The following is a 26,990-nucleotide window of genomic DNA, read 5'->3' as shown; positions in this document are numbered from 1 at the left end:
ACACACACACACACACACACACACACACACACACACACACACACACACACACACACACACACACACACACACACATCATAATTGGAAAGATTAAATGGCCCTATTGAGCTTGCAGTCAAAATTTGCTGCATTGGAAATGAATGGGAATTTAAGCACTTTTTTTTTTTGAGATATCAACCTCAAATTTGGAACACAGCTCATATAGATTTATGGCTTTAATTTTCTCAGTTTTACAGTGAAGCATGTTTTGGAAAATATATATTTCATATAACAATGAAAATAGTATTTTTTTGTATTTTCATAATAAAAAAAACAACAACCTTTTTTCACTTCAGCAATAATCTGCCAAGTGTCTTCTTTAAAAAGAGACCAACTGGAAATTTCCTTTTCATCTCTATGCTCAAAAAGTGGTTAACAGGTAATAAATGGATTATAACTACTGCATAGATATAATTTAGTACCATAAAATGCCCTAAAATTACAAAATATGACATAAATAAAAAACATTATCAAACTAAAATATAGTAAAATCATTGCATTGAAATAATAATGAAAAAAATAAATCTTTAATTTTTTAAAGCAACACGAGGACCACCAGAGTGTTAATATAAGAAATATCTTGATTTCTGGTTGTTTTTTAATGCTTGTCTTGTCTTGTATTTGTGTAACTCCTCTCAGTCATCTCGAGGTCGAGAGCCGCTGCTGCACTGGTGGTTTTGATCCATTAAAGGCACGGTTTTGCAGATTGGTCTCAGGTTGAGGTGTTTGCTCGGGTTCTTTCAGGCTCTGCGGGGAACTAAATCAGAAAGCTTTTCATGGCTGTCAGGTTGAGGCCGCGAGTTTGCTTTATCCAGACGCGCTGGTCTCCAGACGTAGATCTGGAAGTTGACGAGGTGTTGGAGCAGGTAAAGCACAGATCGTAACCCCAGAACACAGTCTGACCACACAAGAGCAGATCCACACGCCGGGAGGTCTGAAGAACACGAGAACATGAGAACACGAGAGCCAAAGATGAGACTCAACACTCTCTGTGCCAGAGCTCAATGCGTTCTGCAGTCATTTGAGTAGTTCTATCGATTAGGGCGAACAAAAATATGTTGTAAAAACGTTTCGCTAACGGTCCCATTAAGTTATGAATACATTATTTCTGAGTGAACACTCAAAACTGAAATGTTTCACGTTATGGGAACATTACATTGTATCATTCTTCAAACATTATGGAATGTTACTTTTGAATGTTCTCTGAACGTTCTGAAACAAGTAACATTAAAAAACAAGTATAAATATATATATATATTAATGAATGATGTATAAATAGTTTTTTTGTTCTAATCTTTGAGAATATGAATAAAGACTGGATAACTTTGAACAGACGTATTAACGCTATACTGGAAGAACGTTCCCTGTTTGTACTGGAAATTGCCTAGAGACGTGTAATCCCGTGTTTTAGATGATTTATTCTGGTGATTATTTGTAAAAATGCAGTTTTTATGAACATGCTCCATATTCAGGTCTCATACACTCTGAAGTCTGAGGAGTGTAATTCATTTTCTGAAGCTTTATTAAATCAGTGCTGGAGTGAGACGACACAACAGATCCATGCTAATGCAGTGCTCAGAATCACATTACACTGATGGACACACACCGGCACGCTTCGTCTGAACTCAGATCAGTTATAGAAGTGTTCCTGAGAGCATCCACTGATGGACACACACCGGCACACTTCGTCTGATCACAGATCAGTTATAGAAGTGTTCCTGAGAGCACCGGCACGCTTCGTCTGAACTCAGATCAGTTATAGAAGTGTTCCTGAGAGCATCCACTGATGGACACACACCGGCACGCTTCACCTGAACTCAGATCAGTTATAGAAGTGTTCCTGAGAGCATCCACTGATGGACACACACCGGCACACTTCGTCTGATCACAGATCAGTTATAGAAGTGTTCCTGAACGCTGTTAGTGGAGCTGCTTTAGCTTGATCTACAGTCTGGAGGTGAAGGTTTATTCTCCTGACCCGCTTCAGTCGTTTGATCTGTGTGTGTGTGTGTGTGTGTGTGTGTGTGTGTGTGTGTGTGTGTGTGTGTGTGTGTGTGTGTGTGTGTGTGTGTGTGTGTCCTGTCACTGGCGTACGGTGAGCGAGACACAGGCCACACACACACTTTTACACAGTTCAACAGAGTCAAAGCTGAGCATAAACATGTTATACTGCATGTGTGTCGCCCTAAATATAAGATCTTTAAACTTTACAAAAAAACTGGAGATTGTGAAGCTGAACATGAAGATTACACAAAGCTTTCCAGCCGTGGTGACTCTCCAAAATTGTTTAGTAACACTCAACTCAACTCAACTTTTATTTATAAAGCACTTTCAAACCCATTAGAATGGACCAAAGTTCTGTCCATAAATAGCAAATAACTCTAAAATACATAGAAACATAAAATAACATCAAAACATGACACCAAGAAAATCACAGTTCTCAGACCTGATCAAACACCAAAAGCTTGATAAAATAAGTCTTCAAGTCCTTTATTAAGTCCTAACTCTTTATGGTCCACTTCATATATTCTTCTGTCTATAAGTAACTACTACATGTCAACTATCAGTCATTAGAGTATTAGTCGACTGTCTCCTTAATATCTGAGAACACTTTATTCTGATGCTCAATTCTGCTGATTATAAGTATTATAACTCTACTACTACAATACTCTACTAACACTCTACTAATACTCTACTAATACTCTACTACTTTAATACTCTACTAATACTCTACTAACAATCTACTAATACTCTACTAATACTCTACTAACAGTCTACTAATAATCTACTAATACTCTACTAACAGTCTACTAATACTCTACTAATACAATACTCTACTAACACTCTACTAATACTCTACTAACACTCCACTAATGCAATACTCTACTAATACTCTACTAATACAACACTCTACTAATACTCTGACACTCTACTACTACAATACTCTACTAATACTCTACTAACACTCTACTAATACTCTACTAACAGTCTACTAATACTATACAAATACTCTAATAATACTCTACTAATACTCTACCAATACTCTACTAACAGTCTACTAATACTCTACTAACAGTCTACTAATACTCTACTATTACTCTACTAACAGTCTACTAATACTCTACTATTACTCTACTAATACTCTACTAACAGTCTACTAACAGTCTACTAATACTCTACTATTACTCTACTAACAGTCTACTAACAGTCTACTAATACTCTACCAATAATCTACTAACAGTCTACTAATACTCTACTATTACTCTACTAACAGTCTACTAATACTCTACTAACAGTCTACTAATACCATACACATACTCTAATAATACTCTACCAATACTCTACTAACAGTCTACTAATACTCTACTATTACTCTACTAACAGTCTACTAATACTCTACTAACAGTCTACTAATACTCTACTATTACTCTACTAACAGTCTACTAATACTCTACTTACAGTCTACTAACAGTCTACTAATACTCTATTAATACTCTACTAATACTCTAATGGGAGTTAGTTGACATGTAGGTGCAAAGTTACTTATAGTTGGTAGAATGTCTGAAGTGGAGTATCAGAATAAAGTGTAACTGATTGTTTTTTGCACAAGAAAGAAAGTAGTACCAGTTTGAAATGACAGTAAATGAGTAAATGAAGACAGCTCATATTTTTTATAATGTGTGTCGCATCACAGCTAGTGCAAGACGAGCATTTGTGGTTTAAAAGTATTTAAATGTTTATTTTGTTCTAAAATGTCCGCTGGTTTGTCTAGATAAGACTCTTATTCCTCGGCTGGATCGTGTTGAGACTTTGAAGCTGCACTGAAACTCACATCTGGACCTTCAACCCGTTGGACCCCATTGAAGTCACTATATGGAGAACAATCCTCCAATGTTTTCCTCAAAAACCTTCATTTCTTTTCGACTGAAGAAAGACATGAACATCTTGGATGACGTGGAGGAGAGTAAATTATCAGGACATTTTAATTCTGAAGTGAACTAATCCTTTATGATTCATATAACCAAGAACTTTTTTTTTTTTAAACTGGATGTTTTGAGTCAAGAGTCTCTTGAGTTGAAGGGAAAGATGTCCTGAAAGCAGCTGATTCTCTATTAGTTGAAGGAATGTAAATGTTTTCCAGCACCAGCATTAGTGTCAGTTTGCTGTCAGTGGATGTTTTCCTTCTCCTGTGTTTGCAAGACATACAATCGGTTAAACACGCTAAACCCACACACACACACACACACACACACACACACACACACACACACACACACACACACACACACACACACACACACACACACACTGCTGACCAAGAAGGACCAGAGAGACGCTGACATGACCCAGATAATTGGCAAGAAGTCTTGCATCCTACAATTTGATCAATTTTGTGCGTAGGGTCAGTGTGTGTCGCTCTGTCCCCCGCAGCACCTCGAGACCCGTGTGTTTCCCCGTGGATCAGCCCGATGCCACACACACACGCCTGACAGTCTGTCTGAGACCATATGCCGAATGGCAATAAAGTCAAGCTGATCTGCTCAGGGTTGGGGAAGCGCCCGCAGGCCTTCAGACTCGCTCTGTGTCTCCTTACATTTTCCACAGTTATGTGATATAGTCCGAGTTCCTCCACAGTCCAGGCCGGTGCCCGCAGTGTTGCCCTGAAATGCTGATCTTTATTTCAGACGGCTCTAATAACACTCATGAAGTTTGAGAGCAGAGATAGTATAATACAACAACAGACATTCACAGCAAACCCAGCGAACAGGGAACGCTCTCAGAATAGCAATCTTATTACTACAAATTGTCTTCTTACACTCTATTACAGTTTAATTTATCCATATCTTTCATATTGTAATGTAGTTTGGGCAAGCACTTTTCCTTCTACACTTCATAGAATTTTGGTTCTTCAGAAACGTTTTGTCAGGATTGCAACCCGATCTGAGTCACATTCTTCATCTGTGCCTCTATTTCAGAATCTTCAGATACTTACTGTGTATGATATTAATATCACTCAAATATGTGTTTTCATTTATAAGGTATATTCTAATTATGAAAATTTCCCAGAACACTTTAAGACTTATTTTAAATTTAACTCACAGGTTCACTCTTATTCAACTCGTCAATCCCTAGATCTTCATCTTCCAAAGTTTCTTACGTGCAGAGGTCAATTTACTATCAGATTTAGGGGTACCAAATTATGGAACACTTTTTCCCACTTAGCAATAAACTCCTCCTCATTAAAATGTTACAAAAGATATTTAAAAGCCCATTTAACTGCTGTTCAAAATTTTTTATATAGAAATTATTTTATTTTTATGTTTTGATCATATTTTTTGTTCATTATTTTTATTACTGTAATTGTCATCAAAATTTGTTGATGTTATGTGTATGTATACATGTATGTGCATGTGTGTTTTGTGTGTGTGTGTTATGGATATATGTATTTCACTAGTTTGTTGTTACTTTTATGTAGTATAATGTTTTTGTTTTTATGTTTTTTGTTTTGATTTTATTGTAATTATGTCTATAGGTGGAGGCGTTAAATAAGCCCAGTTGGGGTTTTTTGCCGCTTCCTGCACATCATTAAATTGATAATATTTGTCTTATTTTGTTTATATATTTTATGTTTTGTTATTATTATTATTGTTTTTTTTCTTCTGTTCAAATATAAATAAAAAAATATAATAATAATAATAATAATAATATATATATATATATATATATATATATATATATATATATATATATATATATATATATAATATAAATGTATACAGTTGCAAGGAAAAGTATGTGAACCCCGTGCAGAATCTATAAAAAAAATTTGAATCATTTTTATAAAGTAAGAGAGATCATGTAATGTTTATATTATGACTGTCCTGAATAAGATATTTGACATAAAAAATGTTTACATATATTCCAAGAGACCAAAAAATTGCTGAATTTATTAAAATGACACCGTTCAAAAGTTTGTGAACCTTTGATTCTTAATACTGTGTGTCGTTACCTGGATGATCCAAGACTATGTTTTGTGATGTTTGTTCTTGATCTAGAAAACTCACTAATTCACCAAATCTCTCATGCCTACCGACATCTTTTAATGATTGATAAAGCCACATAAGAGCACACTTTACTCTAAAAACTCTGGTTATGAAAGGGGAAGTTTAAATATTTGTAGTTCAAAGTCTCTCAGATTGTTCAATGAAAGTCCGTGTGTTTCTGTGCTCATGATCTATAATCTCACAGAACGGCAGTGATGAAGCTGGTGTCGAGCGTCGTTGTGTTGATGTGTGTTGGAGTCGCACAGACACTGGATCCAATGTCACCAATAATAGACATCGTTGGTGAACTCCAGAAGATTGAGACCATGGAGAAAAGGTTAAATGCTCTTCATAAAGAAGTCAGGGAACTAAAGAGCAAGAATGAAGGTACAACGTTATTATTATTCTTTAAAAAACTGAATGATCACACTGGAGACAGTTTAAAAAAAGATTCCTTGAAAAGATTTCATCATGCCTTGGATGTAAGTCTATATATTTAGTATGCGCGGCTCTATGAATATGCAAATGAGCCCCGCCTCCACTCACTCACTCAGCTCAGAGATCCACTGGTTGACGATCACACGTTGATCTGATTGGTTACAAGGTAGTTTGTGACGTCAGAAACACCAGCGATTTCAAAGCGTGTGTTTGAGACTGTCTTTGGTTCACTGCAGTTTTAAGGAGGAAATACTCAGCAATGGTGTCGACTTATGAACTTACACATGCTTTGTCTTAAAGCGTATTAAAACACCACATAGACACATAAACTACATTAAAAGCTGGATTTACACCATTTAAGATTTTTTTTATTTTTCGACTTTAAGTTCCAACTAGAAATATTCTGCTTCTTTTCACTTATTTTAGCATTTTCTTCTCATCTCTTTTTTGCAGAAAGGGCGAAAGTGGCTTTTTCAGCCTCACTGCCAGATTCAGGGAGACCAAGATATTACTGCCCTTTCACTGAAGAATCCACTCTTGTGTATAACAGTACATTTACTAACATTGGAAATGCTTATGACACCAAAACAGGTATAATAACTTTGCGAATTCTAAACACAATTCTGTCAGGTCATTTGTCAACTTTTAAGAGCCTAGGTTTATATGGTTGTCTACAGGAATCTTCACTGCACCAGTAAAAGGAGTTTATTTCTTCATCTTTGTGGTCTTCAATGCTGGTAGTGAAGCGACCGGTGTGAAACTGCTAAAAAATGACAATTTTGTGGTGGCAGCATCAGATAACCCGCCCGGACAGGACACCGAAGACACGACCATCAACTCCGTCAGTCTTCAATTGGAGCGAGGAGACCGGATATCTCTTCAGCTCATAGAGAAGCGTCGGATCTACACGGATGCTTGGAATAGGAACACCTTCAGCGGACACCTTCTGTTTACCGTCTGAACGTCTGCGATTTCAAGACTAAACTCCTCGGACAAATTCGTCATCTGATAACCTCATGATTTTGATGATTTTGCTATATCTAAATTTTCTTTGCCAGTAACAGAGAGAAGAGGTGGATGCAGATTTGCACAAAAGAACCAATCATATTTGAGAAAAATGATGTGATGATAATGAGTAATATGTCATGTTATTCTGCTCTGTATCTATCCTATATAAACTATTGTTTTTGCTGGTGGATTCTCTGTGATCGATACGAGATCCTCTCCGGCCGTGATTAAAGCATATTCAAAGGCATTGTCTGGAGTCTGTCTGGTTCGTGGAACACTAGTGACCTTAATTCCCAAGTGATGGTGTTCAAAGGGGACGAGACATAGTCTGACTATAATTCTCAGGCATCTTATGCAGTCAGAATACTAGTCATTTCTAATCTTAGGCATCTTGGTTTTTCAGTGTGGTACTTAACCATCAGGTGACATATTATGTCCCTGTTCACGAGATGCAGTGTTGGGTAAGTTACTTTAAAAAAGTAATTAGTTATAGTTACTAGTTACTTCTCACAAAAAGTAACTGCGTTAGTAACTGAATTACATCATTACAAAAGTAACTAATTACCAGGGAAAGTAACTATTGCGTTACTTAAAAAAAAAAAAAAAGTCTAAATATAAGACATTTCTTGGATACCCCCAATATGAAATGTTAAATGAATTAAATGGACACTAAATAGAACATGCTTCTTAAGAAATGTACCAAAAATAAATAAATAGTAATAGAAAATATAGCCTACATACACATACACTAGTGCATATCATTAAAATGATAAAAGTGTTCCTGCACTCGCCGGCATTTGTCCAGTCCGGCGCCTCATAAACACACACACAGATACCCCTTTTCCACCAAGGCAGAGCTGGTGCTGGTTCGGAGCCAGAGCCTAGTTTCAAATCGGTTATTTGTTTTTCCACCGCCAAAGCACCAGCTCCGAACCAGTAAAACTGGTTCTTAAGTAGCACCAAATCATTGCAGGGTCTAGAACGGAGCTCAATTATAGTAACACCGCATTTTTATTGACAGTAACGGCAACGGCGTTGTAACGGAGGAAACAGTAATTAGTTTGATTACTCGTTACTGACAAAAATAACGCTGTTAGTAACGCCGTTTATTTATAACGCCGTTATTCCCATCACTGACGAGATGTAATATAAATCTCTGGTGTCCCCAGAATGTGTCTGTGAAATTTCAGCTTAAAATACCAGATCATTTATTATAGATTGTCAAATTTGCCCCTTTTTGGGTGTGAGCAAAAACGTGCCATTTTAGTGTGTGTCTCTTTAAATGCAAATGAGCTTTAGCTCCGCCTCTGTTCAGAAGAGGGCGGAGCCTTTATTTGAGCTTCAGAAACTCCGGCAATAACAAAACAGGCCAATCTCACTCATCCAGAATCCCAGAATAACCAGTAGCGAGTGCAGCCTTACGGAGAGACTCAGGAAGAGTTTCTGAATGTTAGTGGAGACATTTCTGTAGTTGTTGTGGAGTTACACTGATCATCTCATCATCATGTTTAACTTCTACACAAGTGTCCACAGTTCCTGAGGTGTTTATAAGACAGCGGTGACATGTTCTGGTCAATAGTGTTCAGTGCTCGTCTGTGCTCAACCACAGAACAGTTTCAGGCTTTGCTGGATCTTTATCATTGCGTTAGAACTGGTCTCTGTCGTCGCTTGTAAACCAAATGTCGGCTGGTGTGTGTAAACGTGCAGATTAAGGGCCGCTAATATTATAATAAGATCCTCTTCATACGTCAGAAGGAGAGTGAAATATGACCGGCTTATTTTTTGACACGCTTGCAGAGAAAGACTCACCAGAACACAGTTACTGGGTTTCACTTTATACATCTTCTGTGTTAGTAGTAGCACTCGATCATAGCACTTACACGCGGGGAAAGTCCGATTTTCATGATATGTCCCCTTTAATGACATTAATTAGGCTGCGTTTTCATCTGGAAGAGAGGCGTACGCATGTTTTTTTGTGATCATTAGAGAAATGATCGTAAGTTTCTATGCAACATTTTATAAATGAGGACCCTGATAACTGCACATTATATCAACGCTATTGGAAGAACGTTTGTTCATAACTTTGAGAGAACATTGACAGAACATTCTGAGAACGCTTTCTTTTAGCTTTGTAACCCTTATCATTCAGTCCTCACCTATTTATCACACACACACACACACACACACACACACACACACACACACACACACACACACACACACACACACACACAGTCACATGTGATTCACTGGGATGAGCCGGAGCGTCTGCGGGGTTGACGAGAGAGGTGACAGGTGAGTGACAGGTGTCCTGAGGAGGTGTCCACAGGTGAGGAGATGCCAGGGCCACACACACGCGTGTGTTTGATGACACTGCTGGGCATGTGTGACACAGGTGAGGACAGGACACGTGGAACATCAGCCAGACAGACGCACATATTGTGACAACAATAAATCCCAGTGTTTGTACCGACACGCCGTCTCCAGACAGGCCTTCATTAGTGTGTGTGCAGGACAAACTTCAGCGGTGCCGTTATGAGTGACGGAGACGTGAATCATTCCTCAGGTCATGTGTGTCGTTGAGGAGCCACATCTACAGATCACTGCGGGACACAGTCACAACACCCTACAAACCAGTTCAAAATAAAGGTTCCAAAAAAGTTGTTTTGGTTTGTTTGGTGTAAGAGCCAATTTAATATTTCAATAATTTGTATATTAGTATTGTTTGCTTGGAGTGTTGATTTCACAAGCACGAACTGAACGTATCATATTTGTATTTTTCTTTGAGAGGCAATTCTGATATTTCCTGTGTTTATATATATATATATATCAGTATTATTTCCTATGTTTTCTGATGGATAGGCTAATTTCTGTTCTGTTTCTTTAATGGTTACGCCCACTGGGGGCGGAAGACTGAACTTGAGGATGTTCATGCATAGAAAAAAGGGAGAAACAGTTTTCTTACCGTTTGGTCTGTCATTATGGATAAAACTCGTGTTTAAACGGTTACGGTAACACAAGTTAAAGGTTTAACAAGTGAAATCATAGGATAGGCTACAGGAGTCAACAGGATTTTGTATATTTTTGTAATTTTGTGTTTTGATTAAACTCGCACTAGTTTACGGATTTTTTGACTGACTTCTGTGACGAGTAAGAACGATTTTTCCTGCCACTGTAACAGTGAAGTTAACATAGGACTTTGCATCTACATTTGGCTTGGCTCATCTTGTGTTGTTTTGTTTTGGCTTGTTTTGTATTTATTTATTTTTTTGGTTTGGTTTGGTTTTGTTGGCTTGTTTTGTTTTTGTATTTTTAATTTTTGGTTTGTTTTGGATTGTTTGGCTTGTCTTATTTTGGTTGGCTTTTTTTTGGTTTGGTTTTGCTAGCTTGGCACGCATTGTTTTTTTTATTTAATTTTAATTTATTTTTTGATTTGTCTTGTCTTGTCTTGTTTTGGTTGGCTTTTTTGGGGGGGGAGGGGGGGGGGTGGTTTTGCTTGGCTTGGCACGCATTGTTTTTTTTTTGTTTTTTTTTTTGTTTTGTTGGCTTGTTTTGTTTTGGTTTTTTTTTTTTTTTATTGTTGTTGTCTTTTTTTGGTTTGGTTTTGCTTGGCATGCATTTATTTTTATTTTATTTTTTGGCTTGTTTTGTTTTGGTTGTTTTTTTGTTGTTGTTGTTGTTGGCTTTTTGTTTGGTTTGGTTTGGTTTGGTTTGTTTAGTTTTTTAGTTTTTGCAGAAACACCATCGGATAACCATATTTGATTCCCCAAAGAACCTTTCAGAGATCAGTTCTTAAAAGAACCACTTAAAAGAAAAAGAGCCAGTGTAGTGTGAAGAACATTTTAATAATCTGAAGAAACTTTTCCACTTTAAAGAAGCTTTAGTTCAGTGAACATGTTACAGGTTCTTCACTGAATCACCAATGCCAATAAAGAGCCTTTATTTACAGTGGCCGGGCAAAACGTTTCCAAACCAACTACTGAGGGATGAAGTGTATGACGTCTAGTATAAGATAAATATTTTCTTGTTCAAGAAATGTAACACTAGTGCGCTGGTGCTTTATGCTAGACCCATAACACAACATATTTTTCTTCTTGTTTACCATAAACCCCATTTTGCTTGCATTTATATTTGTCATATTTTCTTATAAAAAAAAATATTTTTTTCTTTAATTAAAAAAATTATTTTGGAACAAAACAGTTTTCAGATCGATTTCAGATATGACAAATGTACAGTATGTAAAATGTTGTTGATTAATGAAAATGAAAGGTATAAAAAAAAGTAAAATAAAAACCCTGATCATGAATATCAGAGTTTAAAGGGTCCATGACATGATTTCTTTTTTTTTTTTTTTTTTTTTTTGTGTTCCTTGAGGTTCACTTATAATGTAATTTTTTTTTTTTATCACAAAAAACAAATGTATAGCCTATGCAGAAAAACATTATTTTCATCCCTCATTCTGCGCCTCTGTCTGAAATGATCAGTTTTTAAGACGCGGCTCCTTTAAGGCTTGTCAGTAAACACCCACTGTTATGATTGGCTAACATATTGGTCGAAAGTATTTTTATTTCAGAAAAATGTGAGAAGCAGGAGATTCCAGTTGATGTGCATGTAACCTCGTTTAATTTGAGATGTTAAAGAGATCTCTTTTTTTCTTTTTTTTTTCTTTTCTTTGGGTATATCCACTCAGAAGTCATAAATACAGACTCATTTTAAGCATGTTTCAGAGAGATCTGCTGCCTGTCCTTCTGATTCCAGTTTCCTCTAGCATATATTAGGTTCAAAAATGGCATTAAAAAATTATTGATGTTTTTTAAAAGTGTCTTTGCAGTCGGGATGGCAAATCTGTAACACTCCACGAGTCTGTATCGATGCAAATACTGTTTCACATCGACTTTCATATAAATAATAATATTAATAATAGTTCAGTGCTTACTACACCATTACCATTACAGTAAATAGTAATACAGCAGTAGTTACCAGGCAAAAGGCAAAGCATCCTTATCTCAGTATATCTTCATTATTTGTATAGTTATTGTAGAAAGAAAGACGGGCATAAAAAATCCATGGCATGAGACTGGAAATATTCCTAAAACACACTTCCGGATCTCATTCTCAGACAAAGATTTTGGTTTGACACACAGAGATAATTTATTGAGCAGATGCATGTTTTATTCAGGCTGACAGTGCCATAGTCTGGTTGACATTTGAGCATTGCGTCGTGTCGCATCCGTCACTGCAGAAAGCAGCTGTTTATTACTGTCATTCAGCGCTCATAATGACACATTAGCCTCCTTACTCACATCTCCAACACAGCTGCAAATGGAAACCTCCGCTCACTCACAATATGACAACAAGTGTCACTGAATAATCACTCAGTGTGAATATTCAGTGCATGACAGACGACACAGAGGTACAGCCGCTTCAAACTAAGGCACGGCTCAGCTGTGAGATGAAGTTGCACGAGCCTGCCAATGGAAATGCCAAACATCCGAGTCCATCTACAACAGGTCACGTCAGGGTCAGCCAGTGTCTTCGGTTCCAGACTGATAATCCCTTCCACAATCTGAAACTTGGCAGCCTTCGCCGTAACGCTCAGACCTAAGCAGAAATCTGCTGATTGATTGGTCAGTGACACCCTAAATAAATGAGCCAGCACAAAGAAAGTCCATGGATTAAGTCCCGAGGTCCCTCTGGAAAGAGGGGAATGGGGTAATTTGTCGGACCACTTCCATCTGTTTGGGCGTTTCCGTGACCCTTCTGGTCTCAGTCATCTCAAACACGGCTGGAGGATCACGGGACGCCATCCGTCAGGCCACGGCACGCTCGGCATTCACTAACCTTCCTCGCAGACTCCACACACTTAAAGGAGGAGTTCACTTTAAAATGAATATTAGCCCATGATTTACTCGCCCTCAACTCATCCTAGGTGTATATGACATTCTTCTTTCAGACGAACACAATCAGAGTTATATTTAAAAATGTCCTGGCTCTTCCAAGCTTTATAATGGCAGATTTAAGTCAGATAAAAGTGCATCTATCCATCATTAAAGTGCTCCACACGGGGTTAATAAATGCCTTCTGAAGAGAAGCGATGCGTTCGTGTAAGACAAATACCCATATTTAACACGTTACAAGGTAACATTCTAGCTTCCGACCAAACCAACTATGCAGTCTCTATGGACAGATGCACACTTTTATGATGGACAGATGCACTTTTATGATGGACAGATGCACTTTTATGATGGACAGATGCACTTTTATGATGATAGATGTACTTTTATGATGGATAGATGCACTTTTATCATGATAGATGTACTTTTATGATGGACAGATGCACTTTTATGATGGATAGATGCACTTTTATCATGATAGATGTACTTTTATCATGATAGATGTACTTTTATCATGATAGATGTACTTTTATCATGGATAGATGCACTTTTATGATGGATAGATGCACACTTTTATGATGGACAGATGCACTTTTATGATGGACAGATGCACTTTTATGATGGATAGATGCACTTTTATCATGATAGATGTACTTTTATGATGGACAGATGCACTTTTATGATGGATAGATGCACTTTTATCATGATAGATGTACTTTTATCATGATAGATGTACTTTTATCATGGATATATGCACTTTTATGATGGATAGATGCACTTTTATCATGGATAGATGCACTTTTATCATGATAGATGCACTTTTATGATGGATATATGCACTTTTATGATGGACAGATGCATTTTTATCATGATAGATGTACTTTTATGATGGACAGATGCACTTTTATGATGGATATATGCACTTTTATGATGGATAGATGCACTTTTATGATGGATAGATGCACTTTTATGATGATAGATGCACTTTTATGATGGACAGATGCACTTTTATGATGGATAGATGCACTTTTATGATGGACAGATGCACTTTCATCATGGATAGATGCACTTTTATGATGGATAGATGCACTTTTATGATGGATAGATGCACTTTTATGATGGACAGATGTACTTTTATCATGGATAGATGTACTTTTATGATGGATAGATGCACTTTTATGATGGACAGATGCATTTTTATCATGATAGATGTACTTTTATCATGGATAGATGCACTTTTATGATGGATAGATGCACTTTTATGATGGATAGATGCACTTTTATGATGGACAGATGCACTTTTATGATGGATAGATGCACTTTTATGATGGATAGATGCACTTTTATGATGACAGATGCACTTTTATCATGGATAGACGCACTTTTATGATGGATAGATGCACTTTTATGATGGATATATGCACTTTTATGATGGACAGATGCACTTTCATCATGGATAGATGCACTTTTATGATGGATAGATGCACTTTTATGATGGATAGATGCACTTTTATGATGGACAGATGCACTTTTATCATGGATAGACGCACTTTTATGATGGATAGATGCACTTTTATGATGGACAGATGCACTTTCATCGTGGATAGATGCACTTTTATGATGGATAGATGCACTTTTATGATGGACAGATGCACTTTCATCGTGGATAGATGCACTTTTATGATGGATAGATGCACTTTTATGATGGACAGATGCACTTTTATCATGGATAGACGCACTTTTATGATGGATAGATGCACTTTTATGATGGACAGATGCACTTTCATCGTGGATAGATGCACTTTTATGATGGATAGATGCACTTTTATGATGGATAGATGCACTTTTATGATGGACAGATGCACTTTTATCATGGATAGACGCACTTTTATCATGGATAGATGCACTTTTATGATGGATAGATGCACTTTTATGATGACAGATGCACTTTTATCATGGATAGATGCACTTTTATCATGGATATATGCACTTTTATGATGGATAGATGCACTTTTATGATGGATAGATGCACTTTTATGATGGATAGATGCACTTTTATCATGGATATATGCACTTTTATGATGGACAGATGCACTTTTATGATGGATAGATGCACTTTTATGATGGACAGATGCATTTTTATGATGGATAGATGCACTTTTATCATGATAGATGTAATTTCATCATGGATAGATGCACTTTTATGATGGATAGATGCACTTTTATGATGGATAGATGCACTTTTATGATGGACAGATGCATTTTTATCATGATAGATGTACTTTTATCATGGATAGATGCACTTTTATGAGGGATAGATGCACTTTTATGATGGACAGATGCACTTTTATCATGGATAGATGCACTTTTATGATGGACAGATGCATTTTTATCATGATAGATGTACTTTTATCATGGATAGATGCACTTTTATGATGGATAGATGCACTTTTATGATGGACAGATGCACTTTTATCATGGATAGATGCACCTTTATGATGGATAGATGCACTTTTATCATGGATAGATGCACTTTTATGATGGACAGATGCACTTTTATGATGGATAGATGCACTTTTATGATGGACAGATGCACTTTTATGATGGACAGATGCACTTTTATGATGGACAGATGCACTTTTATGATGGATAGATGCACTTTTATCATGGATGGACGCACTTTTATGATGGATAGATGCACTTTTATCATGGATAGATGCACTTTTATGATGGATAGATGCACTTTTATCATGGATAGATGCACTTTTATGATGGATAGATGCACTTTTATGATGGATAGATGCACTTTTATGATGGACATATGCACTTTTATGATGGATAGATGCACTTTTATGATGGACAGATGCACTTTTATGATGGATAGATGCACTTTTATGGACTTCAAAACAGAAACGGCAATTCACTGCATTATAAAGCTTGGAAGAGCCAGGACATTTTTTAATGTAACTCTGATTGTGTTTGTCTGAAAGAAGAATGTCATATACACCTAGGATGAGTTGAAGGCGAGTAAATCATGGGCTAATTTTCATTTTTGGGTGAACTATCCCTTTAATCCAGCCAGAAGTGGACTGAAGGTTCTGATCAAGCATAGTTATGCTGCACAGTCGACATGAGGCCGAGGAATCGCAGAGCCGACCGTCCCAGTTTAAAGATTGATTGTGGCCAGAAGCGTGACTGGCTTAAGACTCGCTGTCCGCTGTGGAGATCGAGTGATCGGTCCTGCAGAGTTCGGCTTGTTCTGAATGTTGTCGCACAGCAGGTCAAGGAAAACTCCCAGCAGGGGTTTGAGATCCTCAATCATCCGAACGGGACAGAACATATCCGAGCTTCTCACGTACTGATCTGCTGTTTACTTCGGAGAACGGCACAGTTTTGAAGCATGAATAAATAAAGAAGGTTGTAGCCATAAGTGCATGTGTGAGACCTGTCCAAGCAGATCAGCAGATGTGACAGATCCAGGGAAACAAAGACCCTACATCTGTGACTCACGAAGGAATCTGATTATAGTATAGGAGTGTGCCGGACTCAATCCTGCTCCCTTACGGCAGAGTTTATTTCCAAGGGTTATTAAACACGCCTGAAGAAGCTGATCAACGTCTTCACTTTCTATTGAGGATATAAATGTCCAGGTGGAGCGAACTGGAGCTGAACAGTTCTGAACAGAACAGTTCACTTCAGAATTACAATCTCCTGATAATTCACTCTCTCCCTCGTCATCCAAGATGTTCATGTCTTTCTTTCTTAAGTGGAAAAGAAATGAAGGTTTTTGAGGAAAACATTCCAGGATTGTTCTCCATATAGTGACTTCAATGGGGTCCAACGGGTCGAAGGTCCAAATGTGAGTTTCAGTGCAGCTTCAAAGTCTCGACACGATCCAGCCGAGGAATAAGAGTCTCATCTAGACAAACCAGCGGACATTTTATAAAAAAAACTATTAACATTTATATAATATGACTATATAAAAAACTGTTCCTCTGGGGGGTTCCGCAAGGGTCTATTCTTTCTCCTATACTGTTTTCTTTATATTTGCTCCCCTTGGGTAGCATTTTCAGAGAGTATGGAGTGTCATTTCATTGTTACGCCAACAACACGCAAATGTATCTGCCACTCAGGCGCTCTACCAATAAAGGACGTTAAAAACTGGATGGCCGAAAACGTTTTAATGCTAAATGAGGAAAAAGCTGAGGTTATTGTATTTGGCCACCAAAATAACTCCTCAGAAATTATATTAGATGTAAGTCCCCTGGCACCTTACTCGAAAACAACTGTTAGAGATTTAGGCTTTTTAATTGACAAAAACCTAAAAATGGACAAGCAAATTAACTCTGTGGTCTGTGCTTGTTTTTATAATCTGCGTTTATTAGCAAAAACTAAACCATTTTTATCAAATTAAGATTTCGAAAGAGTAATCCATACTTTTATTTTATCACGGCTGGACTTTTGTAACTCTCTGTATTGTGGCATCACCTCCGCGTCTCGATTGCAATCGGTGCAAAATGCTGCGGCGAGGCTTCTAATGAGGGTAAAGAAACACGAATCAATTACACCCGTACTAATGTCTCTAAATTGGCTTCCAGTCCATTTTAGAATAAGTTCTAAAATATTACTGTTCGTATATAAATCGTTAAATAACCAGGCCCCAAAATATTTGGCAAACCTTTTAACCCCATAAACCCTTCTAGAACATTACGCTCAGAGAATCATAAACTACTTATAGTGCCTAGAACAAATCGTCCACATAAAGGCGACCGGGCCTTTGCAGTAATAGGGCCGAGACAGTGGAATGAGCTGCCGCTGTCCATCAGGTCTGCCAAATCGCTGTCAATGTTTAAGAATCTGTTGAAAGTGCATCTAATGTCGGTAGCCTATAATGGTTAGATGTGACGTTTTTTATGTTGTCTATTTATTGGTCTATGTGTGTCCTTATTTTTATCCTTTTATAGAACCTGTATGTAAAGCACTTTGGTTCCACCTCGGTTGTGTTTTAACAGTGCTATATAAATAAATAAACAAGAAACAAGAAAACAAGAATATACTTTTAAACCACAAATGCTGGTCTTGCACTAGCTGTGATGAGTCACACATTATTACTAACATTTTTAATTACATAAAAAAATGTAGGGTAGGGCAAAAAACTCCCCTACTTTAAAATCGTCTGGCATAGTTTGACTTTGGCGTTTGACTCAGTCTTTGCACGTTCGCTTTATAAACCCTGGGTCTGTTCTTACGCCTACGTCACGCTTGACCTTTCACCCTGATCACGTAATGTGTGTCGCATCACAGCGAGTGCAAGACCAGCATTAGTGGTTTACAAGTATATAAATGTTTATTTTACTATCACTATATGGAGAAAAATCCTGGAATGTTTTCCTCAAAATCCTTAATATCTTTTCACCTGAAGAAAGAAAGACATGAACATCTTGGATGACGAGGGAGAGAGTGAATTATCAGGAATTTTTTTATTTTAACCATCAAAATAAATAAGGAAACAATCTCATTATGATGGACAAGTTTGGTTATAGGGCGACAGCTACTCCTTTATTTCATCTCTAATGTGTTGTTGACACTGTAATAAAGATATTATTTCTACAATGTGCACATGTCACCAAGAGCAGTAAGTCACGTCTATTTTCTATTTCCAGCTCAAGGGAAAGAAGACACTGCTAAATATGGAACTCTTACTTGAGTTTTATACGGTAAAGTTGTGCAGAAAAGGCCCTGACAAAAACAGTGTGGTGTGAAACTGTTCAACATCTGAACCCATGAAACAAGAGAGAGAGAGAGAGAGAGAGAGAGAGAGAGAGAGAGAGAGAGAGAGAGAGAGAGAGGATGTGTTGGAGACAGAGCGAAGGAAAGTTTACAGCTGTAATCAGCGTTAGGGGAAATGTACTTTAAGGAGCTGATTGATGAAAATCCCATTCAAAACGGAAAGAGAAGAAGAACTTCTCACCAGCCAGAGCGCAGGAGCTGTCAAATACTTCCTGGTTACTGAAGGCAAACTTCCTTTCAAGTCGAGTCTCCATTTATACAGCGCTTTAACAATACAGACTGTTCCACAGCAGCTTTACAGTGATAACAGGAGATTACAGTAACAGAGAGTGTTTAGGCTTTACAGCAGATCTAGAATAAAGTTATTGTCCAGATAAAGTTTGAATGATTCACGTTGTAAAGATCATTAGTTATTAACTTAAGGGCCGCTAACACACACCGTTCTCACAGAAAACAGAAACTTTTAATGTGTTCTGGCCGTTCATTCGCACAACAGTGTTTGCTGGCTTTAATATCGGTCGTTAATATTGTTCTCAAAACGTTATTTGTATCGTTTTCTGAAACATTTTAGATTGACGTTCGTCTAACGTTTTTTAAATGTTACTTGTTTCAGGACGTTCAGAGAACATTCAAAAGTAACATTCCATAATGTTTGAAGAATGATACAATGTAATGTTCATATGACCAAGAAACGTTGTTAGAATATATTCTTTTGCAAGATCATTTATGACCCTGGACCACGTCACCAGTCTCGAGTCGCACGAGTATATCTGTGGCTATAGCCAACAATACATTATATGGGTCAAAATTATAATTTTATGACAAAAATCAAGAAGATCATGTTCCATGAAGATATTTTGTACATTTCCTACCGTAAATATATAAAACATGTATTTCTGAGTGAATGCAGCACAATCGAAAACATAAATGAACAACTTTAAAGGAGATTTTCTCAATGTTTTGATTTTTTTGCACCCTCAGATTCCAGATGTTCAATAGTTGTATCTCAGCCAAATATTGTCCTATCATAACAAAGCTTATATATACATCTCAATTAAAAAAAATAAATAAAGACCCTTATGAATGCTTTTGTGGTCCAGAGTCACATTGTCGTGCAAGTAAAGTGACACAGTTCACTACATCAGCTCAGGGGTTCTGGTAGAGTAAAAGCGATGCTCAACAGCACTAAAGATGAACACTTTATCATTATCATCATCATAACGTCACAACAACGGCGCGCTGACCTTGCTGTAACAGTTCTGCTCCTGTTACACTCACTGCAGTTCTCCAGCTCAACACACACACAGGACAGAAGAGCAGAAGACAGTATACTGGGTGACAGTCCACAAGAGCTGTAGAGCTGACAGTGCCTGACGTGAGTCTGAGTCACTCGTGTGACGGATGTCTGCTCTCGCTTCTCGCTCGGTCCTGATGGCAAGTGTTCATGTGCATCAGTGTTCTGGATGGTTCCTGCGAGGGCTGAGCGGATCTACTGAGGGTTCTGGACGGGCCGAGGTTACAGGCCTCGCTTTAATGGCCCGTCGTGTTTGAAGAGGAGGAATGGGGTTCAGACGGGATTGAGTTAGCGTTCCTGCAACGACCCCCAGTTCACAGTGACTTGTTGGTGATTTATCTGAAGGAAGGAATTCAGTGAAGGGCTGGGATCTCTACTGTAACCTTTTACCCCCACCAGATGTTCGCTCTGAAAACACGATAATGTTCATCCCTAAATCCCCATGCAAACATATCAAGTGGCTGCTGTGTGTTTGTGGCCAGACTCAGTGAAATGACAGAGCGGCGATGGGAACGGGTTTAACACAGCGCTCAGACGCTCCAGACGCTCCAGACGCTCCAGACGCTCCAGACGCTCCAGACGGCGGACATCAGACACATCACACACACAAAATATGATTTTATCAAAACGCTGGGGTTTTTTTCTTCTTCTTTTTTCTCATTATTGTTTACATTTACTTTTTATTTTTATTTTATTTTATTTTTTAATTTTTTAATTTTTTTTATTCATTTAATGACAAACAAAGTCACATTATAAATTCTAAACATCCCAGCTAAAAGGGAACGTTCTTATAGAACCATGTTTGTGCAAAGTTATCTGGTCGTTAATAATGAAATAATAATTTTCTGAAACATTTCAGTTGGACGTTCGTCAAACGTTTTTTTAAAAGCTACTACTTGTTTCAGGACGTCCAGAGAACATTCAAAAGTAACGTTCCATAACGTTTGAAGAATGATACAATGTAATGTTCATATGACCAAGGAACGTTGTTAGAGTATATTTTTTGCAAGATCATTTATGTCATGTCATGGTTTCAAGGCCAAGTTACGGTGGCCCAGTAGTGCACAACACAACGCAATTTAAAAAGCAAACATCAGTTCACAACACAACAAAATTAATCCACAACACAACGGAAATGCTCCCGACCACTAGAGGGCTCTCGGAGCGCGATAAAGTTAGTTTTCCTTGCCATTGAGTCTAAAAAACTTAACAACACCACTTAACAGTATGTAGCTAACCATTGTATATCGACATTTATTAATTCAAAATCACGTACGTGCATTATAGCTGCATATTTACACTCTAGGAATGCTCTGACGCGCTACCAGTGCATGATCTCTAAGGGAACGTCCGACAATTCTTTCAAGTTGTTAAAACGTATAATTTGTTTAATTAAAATCCAAAGCTTGATTGTATTGGTACTAGATTGACTTACTACAGCTGACTTTTTTCCAATACCTCCCTTCATTACAGTAAACAATTTTTTTTTAAAGGAAATTTCTGTAATATAGGCCTAATAAACTTTTTATTTTTTTAATTTTTTTATCATGTCCCAAAGCTTGTGGTGGGTTCTTAGTGACCAGACTGACTTATTGTGAAATTGTGCAAATACCTTCCTGTAATTCTGTAATTCACCAAATGGTTTGTATTTTTATTTATCAAATTATATTATAAATTATACGTTTTAAGCACTTGGTGGAATTGCCAGACGTTCCCTTAGGGATCATGCATTGTGGTAGCGTCAGAGCATTCTCCAGTTAAAAATACACAGCTATAATTCATGTAGTAGGTGATTTTGAAGTATATTTTATGTTGATATACAATGGTTGCACACTGTAAAAACTAATCGTGGTATTGATAAATTAAGACTACCGACTCTATAGAACAATGGCAAGGAAAACGAACTTTATCGCGCTCCGAGAGCCCTCTAGTGATCAGGAGCATTTCCGTTGTGTTGTACATTTTCCGTTGTGTTGCGGATTCATTTTGTTGTGTTGTGAACTGATGTTTGCTTTTTAAATTGCGTTGTGTTGTGCACTACTGGGCCACCGTACCAAGTAATGTGACAAAGTTCACTACATAAGCTCAGGGGTTTAGTAAAGTAAAAGTGATGCTTGACTTAGAAAACAGCACTAAAGATAAACACTTACACCACTAAACCACAGAATCAAGAGTGAGTGTGTGTGTGTGTGTGTGTGTGTGTGTGTGTGTGTGTGTGTGTGTGTGTGTGTGTGTGTGTGTGTGTGTGTGTGTGAGAGAGAGAGAGAGAGAGAGAGAGAGGGAGACAGAGAGAGAGAGAGATTTTTTGATTTTTAAAAAAAACAATTTTATTCCATACAATCAATTCCAAAAACAATCATACACTATACAACTCAATTAAAAAATAGAGAAAAAGATAGATCCCCTCCCATCACAGCACAGAAAATATTTTTATAACACCACTGCGTTTCAAATGCTGTCATATCATTCATTAATTTATAATACCTAAAATCAACAACAATTCTAGACTTAACATAGGCTTTAAATAGACACATAATCTCTTGGCCAAGTCTATTCTCTATTCTATTTTTCCTGCTTAAATAAATTGCAAGCTTTGCTTGACCAATCACATAGTTAATCAGCTGCCATTTTACTCTTTGCTTTTGACTATACCCTGCCCCCAAAATAAAGGCATTATGCGTGAACTTCTCTCCAAATTTTGACAACACTTGACTCAATAAAACAAAAAGTGATTTAAGTCTTACACATTCTAAAAAACAATGAAACACTGTTTCCCTTAGACCACAAAACACACACTTATCATTAACACTGGGATTAATAACAGAAATAAATGCATTAACTGCCACAGAACCGTGTAAAATTCTCCATTGTAAATCTCCAGATTTCTTAATCAATGGTGGTTTATAAAACACTCTCCAAAATGGTTTAGCTTTTTCACCCATCCCAAGCTTTTCCTTCCAAACTGTATCAACTCTCCCATTTAAAGCAACTCTATTAAAAACTTTTACACAACACTGATAAAGAACTTTGCCCTCCACTATGTCCAAATCCAAATCTTTCAGCCCGTGAAGGTCTAGCAAAGGACCTGTCATATCCTTCAAATCCGGAGTAATTCTAATTTTCGGAACAGGATCTTCTTTATCAGGAACCTCCAAACCCTTCCCAAAATCCTCAAGTAGTGTGATTTCCACATCCGTGAGCTTCTTCCTCCACTTTTCTACTATTGTTCCTGTGTGGCGAATTGACCTTTGCCCCAGCATCAGGGCTACTGCTGTAACATCACTTAAATCAGGGCCAGCCACACTGACAATTTGCCTCAGCTTCACAGTTCCAGAAGCACACAACCTCTGAGTGAGGCCTGGTACCTCATCCGTTACATCTAGACGAGCCCCTTTGACTAGGGGCTCCTCCAACAGCCAAAATAAAGAGTCTGAATTGTCCATTCTCTTGAGAGTGAAGAGTCCCCACATTTTAAAAAGTCCACAATAAAAAGGAGATATGTTATTCAGGTTCAACTTCCTGTAATCCATAAAAAGGAGGCCAACATCAAGTCCAAGTCCCTCCACCCTTTGTAGGATGACCTTGGTCAAGTTCCTCCACACCAGATCATTGGGGCCTGTTAAAAATCTCTGAATGAATTGTAAACGAAATGTTGCCATTCTGCTTGGTAAATGGACCAAACCTTGTCCACCTTCATCTTTAGGAAGAAACAATACACTTTGTGGAATCCAGTGCAATCGATCCCAAAAAAAATCCACAAAAATTCTTTGCAGCTGAGATAATAACCCTATGGGTGGATCCACACAGAACAGTTTATGCCAGAGTACCGAAGCTACCAAATTATTCACTATTAACACTCTTCCCCTAAAAGATAATTGTGAATGAATCCACTTCCATTTAGCCAGTCTACCTACCATCTTCTCTACTACCCCATCCCAATTATTTTGTTGTGTAATTGCATCTCCAAGATAAACTCCCAAATATTTGAGACCTCCCTTTTTCCAGGTTATTCTATCAGGTAAAACTGGTAGGCCCTGCTCCCATTTTCCTATAGCCAATGCCCCGCTCTTTTCCCAGTTTACTTTAGCAGCTGAGATAACTCCAAAATCTCTTATAATACCCTCCATATGGTTAATATCTCGCTGCCCATTAACCATGATTATGACATCATCAGCATAAGCTGAAACTTGAAATATATTACCGTTGTGCAAAGAAAAACCTTCAATTTTTGATCGTAATTTATTCAACAAAGGCTCAATAGCCAAAGAATATAACATTCCCGATATTGCACAACCCTGTCTAATGCCCCTAAAAACCTTAAAAGGGGCACTCAAACCACCATTGATTTTCAAAACACTTTCAATGTCCTGGTACATAACTTTGATCATATTAATAAACTCCAATCCAAAATTAAAAGCATTTAAAGTTTTCCAAAGATATCTGTGCTCGACTCTGTCAAACGCCTTTTCTTGATCGATAGAAACAAGACCCAAATCAACACTAGAAAAATTGCAAATATTTAAAATATCCCGTATAAGGCAAACATTATCAAAAATAGATCGTCCGGGAATACAATAAGTCTGGTCAATATGGATGACTTCCCGCATCACCTTTTTCAGCCTATTAGCCAGGGCTTTAGAGAATATTTTCAGGTCAGAGCATAGCAAACTCACTGGTCTCCAGTTCTTTATATCTTGTAGATTCCCTTTTTTAGGTAACAGGGTAATCACCGCTCTTCTGCAGCTTAAAGGCAACAACCCCTCAGTTAAGCTCTCATTGAGAACACCCAACAGGTCATTACCCAAAACTGCCCAGAACTCTCTGTAAAACTCCACAGGGAGCCCATCCATGCCAGGGGCTTTACCCCCCTCCATCGCTTTCAGAGCAGTGAACAGCTCCTGCTCACACAGCGGCAGCTTCAGCTCTGCTTTTGAGCTCTCTGAAACACGGGGTAGACCTTCGTAGAAGTGAGCAGACAAATCATCATCCTCAACATACTCGCTGCTATACAGCCCAGTATAGAACCGTACGGCCCTCTTTCTTATCTCAGAGGGTTCTGTTAGCTCACGCCCATCTTCAGAGCACAAACAGTGAATGCAACGACTCTGACCATTCTTTCTCTCAAGACTGAAAAAGAATTTAGATGGAGCATCCATTTGTGAAAGGTTTAAAAAGCGAGATCGCACCAATGCTCCTTGCGCCCTAACTCCCAATAGGTTTAAAAGAAAAGATTTTTTGGATTTAAGAGTCTCCAAATATCTTTGCTCTTTGGTAGCATCAGCCAAATCCTGCAATTCAACTATTTCAGTTTCTAACTTTTTCATAGATCGTGTTATATCCCTGGTAACATTGAAAGTGTATTGTTGACAAAGCATCATTATTTTAACCTTCCCAATATCCCACCACTGACGCAGATCTTCAAACTCGTCTTTTCTCGTCTTAAAATTGTCCCAAAAAAAGCAAAAAAACATCTCTAAAATTCTTATCATTCAGCAGAGACGTGTTGAAATGCCAATATGCACTTCTGGCCTTTATATTTGCTATAAATACTTGACATGTAACTAAACAATGATCTGAAAAACCTACTGGAGCAATTACACATTTTTTAATAATATTAAGATGATGCTTATAACAATAAAACCTATCAATTCTAGCTAGGGATATAACATTTCCCCTTGCATGTGCCCATGTATATTGTCTGACATCACTATTAGCCCCCCGCCATATGTCACATAAACTGTGAGTCTCAACTAACTCGCATATAACACGAGCTGAAGCAGCATGTGGTTCTACGTGGTTCCGATCCAATACATAATTTTCTGTGCAGTTAAAATCTCCCCCAAAAAACAAATAATCATCAGAAATATAATCCTGCAAAATACTATTAATATTGTTAAAAAAAATAACTCTTTCAGCCCCAACAGTTGGAGCGTATATGTTCAAAAAAACCAAATTGAATCTTTCAAATTTTGCTTTTAACAGCATAAGTCTACCTGGTATTACATGTTCCAATTCATATGAAATAGGCAGGAATGTTTTGGCAAAAAGTACAGCCACCCCTCCTCTGACTGAACTCATATGAGAAAGCACTACTTCCCCATCCCACTCCTTTTTCCAATCGATTTCGTTTAAACTATCACTGTGTGTTTCTTGAACCATCATAACATCCAAGCTCTTTTGTCTGATTAGCTCAAAAAGTAATGCTCTTTTCTTTATATCTCTTGCACCATTCAAATTCAGAGTACCTATCCTTATCGTACTCATTAAATAGTGTGTTATCAAGAGATACAAAGCAAACAATAACTTAAAATAACAAAATGACTTATGTCGTTTCAAAACCATCCTCAATTTTTTGTTTTAGTTTCAATTTAGACACAAATTTCTTCAACCTGAACATTTCTTGAACAGTGAAATGCTCCTCACTGTCACCCCTCATTGTCATTGCAACTGAATCTATGAATAGTTTACGATCAGGGAAATACT

The 26,990-nt window shown here is 37.5% G+C and overlaps 1 protein-coding gene and 1 long non-coding RNA gene across 2 annotated transcripts in view; both read left to right on the top strand.

Annotated features, from left to right (window-relative positions):
- Positions 1–26,990, top strand: part of LOC309498253 — a 236,190-nt gene that overhangs the window by 98,537 nt on the left and 110,663 nt on the right. The window lies entirely within an intron of this gene.
- Positions 6,251–7,776, top strand: LOC309500026 (caprin-2-like). Its single transcript, XM_082171560.1, has 3 exons — positions 6,251–6,470; positions 6,975–7,112; positions 7,199–7,776. Exons 1-3 carry the CDS (start codon positions 6,299–6,301, stop codon positions 7,480–7,482), a joined length of 594 nt encoding a protein of 197 aa, XP_082027686.1. The 5' UTR covers positions 6,251–6,298; the 3' UTR covers positions 7,483–7,776.

This window comes from Leuciscus leuciscus (assembly GCF_965113295.1).
Source record: "Leuciscus leuciscus genome assembly, chromosome: 5".
NCBI classification, from domain to species: Eukaryota; Metazoa; Chordata; class Actinopteri; order Cypriniformes; family Leuciscidae; genus Leuciscus; species Leuciscus leuciscus.
This window is presented reverse-complemented; position numbering and strand designations above follow the sequence as displayed.